We start from the raw sequence: 13,906 nt of genomic DNA on the forward strand, positions 1-13,906 counted from the left end.
AAAGTCGCAGTCGGTTGTCGGAAGCATCATACTAACAAGCCGATAATCGGCTGATCGGACGTTGGCCGAAGATTTACGGCCAACAATCGGTGCATGTGTTCGGGCCTTGAGGCTGATCAAGACAATCCCACAGTGTGAATTGACAAACACCCACAGGCTCTTGATGCAAGGAAAACACTAAAGCTGTAAACTGCCTGCAGCTCAAAGAGCCTTCCCAAGGTTTCCTAAATCAGAAGCTGGTATCGGATAAGGCTGAATGTCCAGCTTATAGGAAAAAAAACCATTGAGCACCATCCACGATATCCTCCTTACCCACACCAACATCCAAATCTAAAGGATAAGCACCCCCTCCAAGGGGACAAACCTCAAAAGCCTGCCCTGAAAATTCAGATATTAGCACAAAGAAAAAGGGCACCATAGACAGCACCCAACCGCACCTGTTGCAAGTGCACCAATACGGCTACAATCGCCTCATGAACATTTTAAAAAGTGGCTGAATTCCTAGAATTCAGCTTTAAGCATTCACCTGCTGTGTGACAGAATCGATAATTGCTTCCCAATATGTGCTACACTGCGGTAAAAAAAATGTAGCCTGACCTTTTTTTTTTTTTTTTTCTTTTTTTGGTGCATTGAGGTGTGTGGCAACGTATTTATCTTGAATGAATGAATTGGCTAACACAATATGCTTCAGCCCACACAAATGGCCCTGCTTTCTGGTGTTAATGGATCTTTTAACAGTTCTCCAGGATCCCCATTGGAGATTTTTTTTTTCTCCTCTAGTCCTGTCTTGGTAGCAATTTAAACATTATGGATTTTACTTCACTTTCAGTCCCAGTGATATGGTCAACAGTAGGGATGGGCTCAAGCGTGTTCGGATCCTAATCCTAACCCACCTGAGCAATCCCACCAGGGAGCCTTCACTGCACGCCGCCAATCTTGAGCAGTGTGTGTATGTGCAGCTGTTGGCTGGGAAATGCCTCACTGCCTATGATTGGCAGTATGCAATAACTGCTTCCTGGCAGGATTGCTCAGGTGGGTTGGGACTAGGTTAGGATCCCTACCCATCAACAGTGATGAGTCCCCGTATGTTTGCACCAGGATCCAAAACATTGCAAGCCAGACAGGAAGCAGTTATATCTATACAGGCCTATCGTCGACAGTCGGGGCATTCCCCGCCTCATAGTCCTATGTATAAATGCTCCTTGTATACATGTAGCTGCAGGGTAGGGAGTGCCCTGGTCTCATGATTGGCCCATACAGGTGACCGATTCCTGGTGGCCTTGCACACATGGGTTCAGATCCTAGTCATAGGATGCCCAAACTCATCACTAGTCACCAGGACTAATGGGCTGAATTTCCCCAGCAGGGACAGAGACTGAAGTAAAAGCAAAGGGTCGCCTTACTTCTTTCAAAACTAAAAAAAAAAAGATTGGGCTTTTGATATTTTACCCATTATCTGCTAGAGCTTATTTGGCCATTTGAGATTTAAAGTCTATCAAAAACTGAAATGATAGTTAAATGCTAGCAGTTAGAGAAAGCTATCTAGTGAGACAGAAAGTAGGAGAGTCTTCACTAGCTACTTAAAGCCCAACACCAACCATATCTTTTAACTTTGTTTATTATGCAAGAAACAGAACTTCGCTCCTTCTTCTTTCCTTTTTTTTTTTTCTGTTCAAATCCCAAATGTTGGGCAAAAAACCGCTGTCAAGTGAAAATCCAATACGATGAATGAATAAGGTAATCGCTACTTACCAGCTGGCTGCGAGTAAGCAGCGTTGTATCACCTGACTTCTCAATAGATGAAGTATGATCCTTCTCCGTTGGTGTTCTCTGGCCGGTATCTTGTTCGTAGAAACAGCTGACACGAACACAAACCAGTTGGCTCCTCTGAGTGCAGTCTCAATCTTCAATCTTCCTTCACTCACTGCTTGCAGCTGAGATCATCAGCACATCAGCTGACCGGCTCAAAGGACAGATAGCATACTTTGCTCCTTCCAGTGCCGGATTACCGAGTAGGCACTGCCTGAATGCTGTTTAAGGGCCCTAGGTGATTCTCCCTAGTCTGCAGCTTAGCCTGCAATCCCTGCTTGCCTCCATCACTTCTTTCTGCCTATGATGAAAGGGACACCATTCCAACTGTGAAACAGGGAGGTGATTGCTGATGTTTGGGGGATGTGTGAGCTACAAAGGCACAGGAAATTTAGTCAGAATTGATGGCAAGATGAATGCAGTATGTTATCAAACAATACTAAAGGAAAATTTGCATTCGTCAGCCCAGAAGCTGCACATGGGACGCACTTGAACATTCCAACATGACAATGATTCTAAACACAAAGCTAAGTCAACCTGTCATTGGCTACAGAAGAATAAAGCGAAGGTTCTGGAGTGGCCATCTCAATCTCCTGACCTCAATATCATTGAGCCACTCTGGGGAGATCTCAAACATACAGTTCATGCAAGACAGCCCAAGACAGGAACTGGAGGCTTTTTGCCAAGAAGAATGGGCAGCTTTACCATCTGAGAAGATAAAGAGCCTCATCCACAAATGCCACAAAAGACTTCAAGCCGTCATTGATGTTAAAGGGGGCAATACACGGTATTAAGAACTGGGAATGTAAACTTTTGATCAGGGTCATTTGGGTAATTTGTCATTATGATTTAAAAAGAGTAAACACAGTTGATTGATAATAAATGGCTTCAGCCAAACACTAACCATGAGTGAAAGAAAGGTTTTGGGTTATCATTCATATTCTCTGAAAAATGGCCAATAAATCATACATTCTGCCAGGGTATGTAAACTTATGAGCACAACTGTAAATATGGATCGAAGTGTGTATTTTTTTTTTTTTTTTTTAAAACCTACAAAAACAGAGCCGTTGGGCATACCCTGGCTCAAGACAATAGAACATATATAACAAACACAACTATAAGAAAACAAAAGAAAAACCCCCAAAACAAGGCTGCAGCCATAGTCCATGTAGCGTCATGCTTCACCAGTGAAGGACAGTGTCTGATGGAAAAACCCGGTCACTGTGGGACATTTGAGAACACAAAAAAAGTGGCATGGGCCCACTTCCCCAAAGCAGAAAAAGACAAAATGAGCAAATACTAGGGCTGCGGAGTCACAACATGTGGGCCTTCCCCGTCATTAGTAGTTTCTTTTGCCTCCAACCATATATTCCAAACCTTCAGGAATTTTTGAGGGTATAAGCCACTTTGTACAGAGGGATAACAGAGTTCACCAAAGCCTTCCACAAGGAAAGGGTGGGCGCATCAGGTTTCCGCCATCTGAGAACCACCAGTTTCCTCGCGTAGAAAAACAACACACCAAGTAGAGTGCGGGTCACCACAGAGTGGGCCAGGTCATTTACAAGCCCCAGGATGCAGAACACAAGTTTGAGAGGTACACGTATGGTGGTCACTCGATCAATAAGGCTCAACACCTCGGTCCAGTACGGCAGTAGAGCGGGGCAATGCCAAATCATGTGCGTATATGTGGGGGCGTCAGCACAGCAGCGCCAACAATCCGCAGGGGTGCCAGGGAAGGCTCTGTGTAGTCTAGTAGGCGTCAGATGGAACCTGTGCAGTATTTTAAACTGCACTAGACGATCTCTGGTGGCCACGAGATGTTGGGAAGGGGTAGTCCCAGACATCTTCCCAGTCCTCTGTGTCTAGTTCTGGAACCTCCGCCACCCAGAAGGCATGCAGAGCCTCCAGACCATAGTTAACACTGGGGAGCAAGGTGCTGTAAATAGTAGAAAGAGGCTTCTTGAGCGTCTCATTCCGGAGAATGGTCTCTAAATCCACCTCAGTGAAGTCAGATGGGGAGTCCCCAAACTGCTTATGGAAGGCATGTCGTAGCTGCAGGTAGCGAAAGAAATGTGAGTCGGGCAAAGAGAACTTGGCCTTCAGCTGGTCAAACATCAACAGCGTCTCTCCCTGAGACAAGTGAAGGACTCCCCTGGTGGCCTATACAGAGGGATCCGGAATGGAGAAAAACTCCGGCAACTCCGGATTCATCCATAAGGGGGAGTTCGGGGACCGACGACCGGATCCCATCCTAACATACGGAGTCTGGAGTGCCCATGCTCTAATCACCGCTACCAAAGAAACAGTGAGTGGGTACGGGGCCTTTGCTCCACGAAACAATAGATTACGCAGCGCCTCGTAGGAGCCCACAGGGCCGCCTCCAGAGCCACCGTGGTATTGGAAGTGTCTGAGATCGGCCAATTATGAGCATGGGTCAAAAGTCCCGCTATATAATAATGAAAGAAATCAAGACAAGCCAATCCCCCCTAGTCCAAGGCCGCTGAAGCACCAATGGTCTAATCCTGGGAGGGCGAGAGCCCCACAAGAAAGTGAGAATGTGGGAATTAAACGGTCTAAATACCGTCTTGGGCACCCAAATCGGGGAGTGATGCAGCACATACAAAAGAGGGGGGAGCAGTTTAATTTTGACTAAGTTAATTTGACCAATTAAAGACAGGAAGATTCACCCAGGATTGCAGCTTAGCCTTAAACTTCTGTAATAGGGGAAATAAATTGAGGTCACAAAAATCCCGTATATCAGGGGAAGATAACGATGCCCAGGTATTTGATCTTATCCGTCCAACATAATGGCAGAGAGGGGTCCACCTGAAGGCGGACACTCCTGTTATCGGAAGGATAAGCGACTTGTCCCAGTTCACCCTAAGGCCAGACAGTTTGGTGAAAACCATAAGTAGGTCAAGGGCCGACCTGAGCAACCGGCCAGGGTCCCGGAGGAAAAATCTAAGTGTGTATTTGAAGAGTTTGCATTGATGTGACCTATGTATAAAGGATCCTACTCTTCGTGTGAAACCAAATGTTAGCTAAAGAGATTGAGGTAGCAGTAGTAAGCCATAGCATCTCTCTCTTTTGTTCACCTCAATTTGTTTTTCATGACTTTCAGATTTGCACTCTTAACTAGAGATGTTTGGGGACTTGTTTGAAGAAGAGGAAGATTTCTCATTCCTGTCAAACAGCACAACTAGTAATGGCAAAAAGGCAAAACCCAAAGATTCCGAAGTACTGGAACCACGTGGAGAGACCAAACTAAGTGGCCTTAGGAACCAGGGAGGTACATGCTACCTAAACTCTCTATTACAAACTCTGCTTTTCACCCCAGAATTTAGAGGTAAGGTTGACATGCTCTTTCTTAAAACTTTTCTGACTTACTGTTTCTTCTGGCTGTAAATGTTTTTATATTTGGTGTCTGGACTCTGTGTACATATATTTATATACACACACACACACACACTCTTCTGTATTTCTAAAGAAATGTTATGTTTATTTGGCTTCCTGTTGACTCAGACTATCAGCCCCCATATACAGTTAAAATACCACTTTAGTTGGGCTGGCTGTTGGAAAACTAGAGGTTCCTTTTGTCCTGTCTCACCTTAACCTTATAGGCTGTACAGTTCCCCTGGACTCACAAGCCACTCACCATAAAGCCACATCTTGCACTGATAGAAGCTAAGAAACCTGAAACCGCTGTAGGCCTGTTGGTGATACTGGTTCTATAAAATCATTGCTATAACTGTGCTGTATACCAGTGGTTCTAGATGCTCAGGTGGCTAAAAGTGGCAAAAAGGAATCATTTGAATAACTCCACCCACTTACCCATAAGCTGAGATGGACCGATAAGCTGAGATGGAGTTCCTTGTTTTTGTGTTATTTTGTGTTGGAACTGAGGTTATAAATATCTTCTGTTATTAGAAGGCAGTATTGTATCTCATGAGCAAAAGCAATGAAACTTGTTTAACATTTGTTTTTGTGTAGGTGTAGGAAACATAATATTGATGGCTAGATTGATGTAACAGATTAAAATTATAATATAGGACATAAAAAACTTAATTAGACTAAAGGGATTCTAAAGTCTCTTTTTTTTTTTTCTCTAAAAATAACAAACATGTCATACTGGTGTGACAGGCTAGGTGAAAACCTAGGAGCAAACACAAATGTAAGTAGGAAGGTACAGTAACCTCCATCTTACCCGTGTCCTGCTGGTGCCAAGGGTTCCTGTATCTACCTGAGCTGTAGTCTGCATTGAAGAATCCAAAATGCAGTATTCACTTCTCTACCTGTAGCGTCCTGACAGCCCGTGCTTGAAGGAAACCCTGTTAAAGGCACTAGCCCGGCCTTCTCATTTGCCGACAATGAGGCTTGGAACCAGAGCCTCTGGAGCCTGCAAATGACTTTACCTCTAGCAGGATTATTGCCCCTGCATCATTTGGTGAAACAGGAACTCAGACAGGCCACAAACCCAACACAGCTACTGCTCAAGCCCCCGCCAAAAAGTGCCCTACAGTGCAGACAGTGCATGCACTCAGACACCTGGACTGGGAACTCATGCTGCCTGTGCCACTCCCTGTGAAGGGGGTATGCCGCTTCCAGACATGGCCTTCCCTATGAAGAGAAGCAGAAAGGGAACCAAGCTACCTTCTTCCTTTCTGAGGAGCAGTCTTGAAGGGCAATCTTGCAGAAAAACCTACTACCTTCTTCCAGTGGAGCCAGGTAGGTGAAGGTGTGGGTGGAAGCACAGGATTGCCAGAAAAGCAGAGGCCTCCCTCATCCAGGTTATGCATTCCCTTCAGCCGGAGGAAATCCAAAACCATGACCAGTTTTGCAGAGGGAGTTCTTTTTTAAAGTGTACTTGGTGATGCAATTCCTGTTCCTGCTGGAGGAGGTGCCTATATCTCATGCTCTGTCATGGAAGGCGATTTGGAAAAGAGTAATTACACAACACCCTAATTGCCATGATTAAAGGAACCAGTCAGGTTAGAGTTATATCAGTTGCCCTTTCTGACTTGTTTTTGAATGTGCTATTTCTAGGGCTATTGTGCTTTTTCTGCCTTGAGTACATTTTTGCTCATATGGCCAGTTCAAACTGGTTGTAATGCACCAGCACATGTTGCTTTTATTGAAAACCATGTTGTCATGGTTGGTGTGTCTCTCCATTCTGCTGAAGATTTATTTACATTTGTTTGGATAAATGTCTAACTTAGCCCCATCTCCTCTACTCCAAGCTTCTGCATTGGTCTGTCACTGTGATGTGTAACCTCCCTGAGCAATAGGGATGCTCCAGAGGCAGAGGAGGGCAGGCTTCTAAATCTGCATATAACTCCAGCTGCCTATATGTTTGCATCTACTGATAATTTTTAAGTGTACTTTTCACTGAAAGTAACCTCTGCTAATGCAGTTTTTATCTTTCTATGCCACAGGTTTATTAAAAGTAAAATCTTTAAGCTTAGCAAACCTGGGGGCAAACATTGACACAATTCAAAATGCATAAGTAGATGTTTCAATCAGTAAAATATAGCATCTTAAAGGAATCAACAGATCCTGAGATACATTCATCTGAAATTCTATGCGTTAAAGCTTTTTTCCTGTAAATCCTGACCCTGGCTGTCTTTGGAGCCTTCTTATTAGACTCTGAGACTGGCCATCGCATTGAACAATCAAAAGGGTCATCTTCACTTCAATAAGTCAGTGGGGTTGAGTTACTAAAGGCAGATAGACTGTGCACTTTGCAAGTGCAGTTGCACAGGGTTCGTACGGTCATGAAAAACCTGGAAAAGTCATGGAATTTTAAAATGGCAATTTCCAGGCCTGGAAAAGTTTTGTAAAACTAATTTAACCCACAAAGTTTTGGAAAAGTAATGAAAATTTGTTTCACAATCACTGTATATTTGAATATGCAGAAAAGAGGGAAAGGGGCCAAGGACCGCAGTTCACGCATTCTCCGAAACCGGTTACCGCCCCCCCCCCCACGTCATCGCGTTAGTGCGGCCCTCCAGTGAGGTATGCGCTTCACCGCTGCCTTGATCTGACTGAGTCCCCTGATTGGTTTTCCCCTAGTGTCATCTCCCAGCTGCTGGCCAGCCTCCGGGACGGAAACACAGCGGACCCGGAAGGATGCCGAGCTATGATAGACGCTTACCTCCATGTAAGTTTTTAATATGTGTCAATAAAATTATTTACATCTGCTACACTGAGTGGCACCTTTCTCTCTTCTCTGCCTGTTCGTAGTACTGTTGCTTCGGCCTAACAAAGAGCTGCCCTCGATGTAAGCGCCGCATTTGTGCCATCCATACCAGTCCGGCTGCACCTTATCCATCATGACTGCCTGAACTGAAGCTTTATCCCCAAGCAGGAGCGCCCATCAAATCTTTTTCTTTCTTCAGTATATTCGAATATAGTTGATAATATTGGTTAAATTACAATATTACATAAACATTTAATGAAACATTAGGTCATGAATATTTACTTGAAGTCATGGAAAAGTCATGGAATTTTATTGGTAAAAATGTGTATGAACCCTGGTTGCAATAATTTTACCCAGAACTAAGTAAATGTGATGAAACTCTGCTGATTTCCAACACCCAATCATGAGCAAGCAAAAATGTTTTCCTTGAACGTGATTGGGTATTCTTTACAAAGTGAAGCTTCACCACATTCACCCAAATGACTTGCAAGTACATTATGTAGCCACTGCATTTAGAACTCCAGATTAGTGACTTTAAATGACGTCCTGTCACATGGAAAGGGGGTGCTCAATGTATGACCCTGATGAACGGTAAATGCTGCCTGTAACTAATGCACCTGTCGTTATGTATATTGGCTCTACTGCCAGGGTTTACACAACTTTATTAAAAAGGATTGCTAAGTTCAAAAGCATAGATGGAGCCTAACCAAGGTTTTCAAATTTCACAAGGTCCTAAAAAGGTATGTGCTGCTTTACAAATCGAATATAGAGAAGCAAACAAGTTTCTATCCTCATGTAAGCAGAGATCATATCTATGATGTTGAGTCCAACAAATTCTGCAAGAAAATCGTTTTAGAGGGGGTATGAAAAAATCCCTTTTTTTTTTTTTTTTTTCATTTTGCAGAAGTCCTTTTTGCCTTGAGCCCTGAAGAGCTTGGATCTCTGGAAGATAAAGATGTGCCAAATTCCAAGGTATTTATTTGAAGAACTGGTCCTTTTTCTGTGCAGTCATTGTTATGGGGATATGATTGTATATATACAGTATCTCACAAAATTAAGTACACCCCCACTTTTTTTTTTTTTTTTTATTATAACTTTTCATGTGACAACACTGAAGAAATGACACTTTGCTACAATGAAAAGTAGTGAGTGTACAGTTTGTATAACAGTGTAAATTTGCTGTCCCCTCAAATAACGCAACACACTGGCAACAAAAGTGAACATACCCCTAAGTAAAAATGTCCAAATTGGGCCCAGTTAGCCATTTTCCCTCCCCAGTGTCATGGGACTTGTTAGTTTTACAAGGTCTCTGGTGTGAATGGGGAGTATGTGTGTTAAATTTGGTGTTATCGCTCTCCCTCTCTTATACTGTTTACTGGAAGTTCAACATGGCACCTCATGGCAAAAGACTCTCTGAGGAGTTGAAAAGATAATTTTTGCTTTACATAAAGATGGCCTAGGCTATAAGAAAATTGCCAAGACCCTGAAACTGAGCTGCAGCATGGTGGCCAGGACCATGCAGCGGTTTAACGGGACAGGTTCCACTCAGAACAGGCCCCGCCATGGTCAACCAAAGAAGTTGATTGCACATGCTCCGCGTCATATCCAGAGGTTGTCTTTGGGAAATAGATGTATGAGTGCTGCCAGCATCGCTGCAGAGGTTGAAGGGGTGGGGTGGTCAGCCTGTCAGTGTTCAGACCATATGCCACACACTGCATCAAATTGGTCTGCATGGCTGTCGTCCCAGAAGGAAGCCTCTTCTAAAGGTGATGCACAAGAAAGCCCAAAAACCGTTTGCTGAATACAAGCAGACTAAGGACATGGATTACTGGGACCATGTCCTGTGGTTTGATGAGACAAAGATAAACGTATTTGGTTCAGACGGTGTAAAGCGTGTGTGTCGGCGACCAGGTGAGGAGTACAAAGGAAAGTGTGTCTTGCCTACAGACAAGCATGGTGGTGGAACTGTCATGGTCTGGGGCTGCATGAGTGCTGCCAGCACTGAGGAGCTACAGTTCATTGAGGGAACCATGAATACTAACATGTACTGTGACATACTGAAGCAGAGCATAATCCCCTCCCTTCAGAGACTGGGCCGCAGGGCAGCATTCCAACATAACGACCCCGAACACACCTCCAAAACGACCACTGCCTTGCTAAAGAAGCTAAGGGTAAAGGTGGTGGACTGTCCAAGCATGTCTCCAGACCTAAACCCTATTGAGCATCTGTGGGGCATCCTCAAACAGAAAGTGGAGGAGCACAAGGTTTTTAACATCCACCAGCCATCATCATCATGGAGGAGTGGAAAAGGACTGCAGTGGCAACCTGTAAAGCTCTGGTGAACTCCATGCCCAAGAGGGTTAAGGCAGTGCTGGAAAATATTGGTGGCCACACAAAATATTGATACTTTGAGCCCAATTTGGACATTTCCACTTAGGGGTGTACTCACTTTTCTTGCCAGCGGTTTAGACATTAATGGCTGATGTTGAGTTATTTTGAGGGGACAGCAAATTTACACTGTTATACAAGCTGTACACTCACTAATTTACATTGTAGCAAAGTGTCATTTCAGTGTTGTCACTTGAAAAGATATAATAAAATATTTTCAGAAATCTGAGGGGTGTAACTGCTTTTGTGAGATACTGTATCTATGTTTCTATGGTACCATGGTTTAAAGGGGTTGTAAACCATAATTTTTGGTTTGTTTGCTTTTTTTTTTTTTTTATTTAAAAATAACAAACATGCCTATACTTCCCTGCTCTTTGCAATCGTTTTGCACAGAGCAGCCTCGATCCTCCTTTTCTGGGGTGCCTCGAGGGTACTCCAGGCCCCTCCAGGAGCCAATTGCTCCTGCTATCAATTTGTCCAATGAGGGAAGACACAGCATCCAGATCGGATCGGGCTCAGGTAAGAAAAAGGGGGGAGGGGGTCTTGGGGGAGCCGTAGCACATAAGGTTTTTCATAGAATGCATTAAGGTGAAAAATCTTAAGACTTTACGACCACTTTAAGTATGCATTCTAGATATGACCATCTTTACATAGGTTATATTGGTCCAGCTTAGATGTTGTATGTGCCGTATCTGTGGGATCCCTGTAGAAGCTCAAAAGCACCTTTACTACAGTAATCTCCACTAGCTTCCGCGTCCTGTGTCAAACGGTTGTTCTGCTGTATTGTGAACACAGAAGGTCGCTTGGCACAGGTGCCATTCAGGTAGCACTTTGAATTTTCTTAATGAATGCAAAGCTTTCTCTAAGTGGACAATGGGGTTAGGCGGGGAGATGTCACAATCTCTACATCAGGGATCTTCAAACTACGGCCCTCCAGCTGTTGCGGAACTATACATCCCATGAGGCATTGTGAAACTCTGACATTCACAGACATGACTAGGCATGATGGGAATTGTAGTTCCTGAACAACTGGAGGGCCGTAGTTTGAAGACCCCTGCTCTACATTGTCCAGTCAGAGAACACTGCATTAGATAAGAAAAATAGAAAGTGTTCTCTGAAAGCAGTACAGCTTCTCAATACGGGACCTGGAAGCTAGTGGCAATCAATGTAGTATTAACACCTACTACAATGATTTCCAGCTTCCAGAGGTATGGCTCTGGATCCCACAGGTATGGCTACATGCCTCCATTGGTCCAAGGCGAACTGATGTAACTATGTAAAAATTGCCACATCTGGAATTCAGCGTTTAATAAAATAAGTCCTTGCTTATCCACTTCCCACGATAAGCTGTATCGTTGCATCCTAAAGCAGGGGTCTCCTAACTATGGCCCTCCAGTTATTCAGGAACTACAGTTCCTATCATGTCTGTGAATGTCAGAGTTTTACAATACCTCATGGGATGTGTAGTACCACAACAGCTGGAGGACCATAGTTTGGGGATCCCTGTCCTAGAGTTTAAGTGGTTATACCAGATACCAGAATCATGGCTACAGCCATGATATTGGTGTCAACATTTTTAGGGGCGATCCTGTTTTATATAAATGTGATCTGACCGGCTACACAGCTGTCCCATCACTTTTACAGTGGGAGGAAGGGGTCTCACCCCTATCCCCCCCCCCCCCCTTCATTCCTGCTACCACCCATTGCCTTTCCTTGGCTCTCCTTTTCCACCGGGTAATCTGTGAGCTATGCGTCCTGTTGCATCAGAAGCACTGTGAAGAGTGGAAGGAACTTCCATTCTCTGATCTCTTCTCTAAGAAAGTGGAATAGATGATGATTTTGTCACTTCTGGTTATGGTTTGTTTTTTTTTCAAATTCAATGTTTATTGAGGAGATAAAGGCATACAAGTCATCTATGGCAGTGAAGTGAGATACAGCCAAGTAACAAGAGAACAGCGTAACATGAGGCGGAAAGCATATAAACATAGCCGTATATGAGAAATGATAACATACAATGCATTAAGGTATGTCTCAGGACGGTAGGTTCCCAGACCAACCCACACTCCCTCCGGCATCTGTCACATGGCCGGCACACCGGAGTGCGGGGAGCATCCGACGGGGTCACCAATCCGAGAAACCACAAGAGGTCGTAGTGTCATGCATGCCTTACAAGAACGGGGGAATTTTCCAAAAAGAGAAAAGAGAGAAAAACATGAAAGAAAAAAGAGAACAGGTGAAGGAAGTACAGAGCAAAGAGCAGGAAGAGCTACTGCAGAAGGGGGGGGAAGACGGGAGGAGGGGAGGGGGAGAGGGAAGACAGGACAAACACATGAAGAGAGGACAAAAAAAAAAAAAAAAAAAAAAAAAAAAAGGGGGGGGGGCAGGGGGGCGACTAGGGGAGAAGGCCATCCAGTGTGAGCGGATCAGCTAAGCGACAAGGTCCCGGTATTCCGTGGACGAGCTGAACTCATGCCAATAAAACCAACGCTTGAGGAACCCTTCCCTAGTGCCCCGTTCGGCCGCCACCAGGTCTTCCATCTCATTAATAAACGCAACTTTACGCAACCACATCGCCACGGTAGGAGGGCTTGTTTGCTTCCACAGGAGAGGAATACAGCTCTTTGCTGCTGTCAGCAGTATCGGCAAGATCGACTTCCGATAAGACGCCCTTGGGAAGCTGTGATGGTGAAGAAGGAATAGGGCTGGTTGCAAAGTAAGGGTATGATCTGTGAATTTTTGGACAATACGGAGGACCTCTGACCAAAAAGATTGCAATTTTTTGCAAGACCAAAAGATGTGGAGGAGAGAGCCTACCTCCATACCACATCGCCAGCAAAGATCCGAACAGGAGGGGAACATCTTGCGAAGTTTAACCGGGGTATAGTACCACCTGGTCAAGAGCTTATAACCCATCTCCTGGTATTTAGAGCATGTGGAGGTTTTGAAGGTGAAGAAAAGGATACGTTCCACCTGATAATCCGAAAGGGAAATGTCCAAATCACGCTCCCATCGAGAAATATAGGGGGGCCTGGAGGACTGTCCAGGGGATGTCACGATACGATACAGCAGGGAAATAGCATGGCGCACCGGAGCATCCGACGCACATAGTTCTTCAAATGGCGTGAGGCGTCTGGCAAAAGAGATCGCCGGCGGCAGCGATCGGAGAAAATGGGCAAGTTGTACCTTCTGCCAGAACGACAGGGCGGCAAACACGTCCCTCGATAGTAGCGCCTGGCGAGACATCCAACAGTCCCCGCTAAGAAAATGTCTGGCCTGGTAGACCCCGTTGGCCTGCATCCTGCGGAATGCCGGGTCATGGAGGCCCGGGGAGAAATCCGGGTTTCCCACGATCGGGAGCAAGGGGGACGGCAAAGACGCAACGATGCCCTCCTTACAGAGCTTACGGCCCAGTTGCAACGTGGCTCCAACAGTTGGGTGATCCAATACCTCCCTTGATAGGGGGGATGTTCCCCACAGTAGAGACTCCGGGGGAGGTCCCCCGCAAAGCTGTTC

The 13,906-nt window shown here is 44.9% G+C and overlaps 1 protein-coding gene across 1 annotated transcript in view; it reads left to right on the forward strand.

Moving 5' to 3' along the window:
• The first annotated feature begins 4,946 nt into the window (after positions 1–4,946).
• The window catches only part of USP40 (ubiquitin specific peptidase 40), a 129,341-nt gene continuing 120,381 nt past the window's right edge, over positions 4,947–13,906 (forward strand). The window contains exons 1-2 of the mRNA XM_082261771.1: positions 4,947–5,155; positions 8,910–8,977. Coding sequence (XP_082117897.1) covers positions 4,951–5,155; positions 8,910–8,977 — 273 coding nt within the window. The 5' untranslated portion in view covers positions 4,947–4,950. The remainder of the gene's footprint in view (positions 5,156–8,909; positions 8,978–13,906) is intronic.

The sequence above is a fragment of the Pelophylax lessonae genome (assembly GCF_965119305.1).
Source record: "Pelophylax lessonae genome assembly, chromosome: 6".
Lineage (NCBI taxonomy): Eukaryota > Metazoa > Chordata > Amphibia > Anura > Ranidae > Pelophylax > Pelophylax lessonae.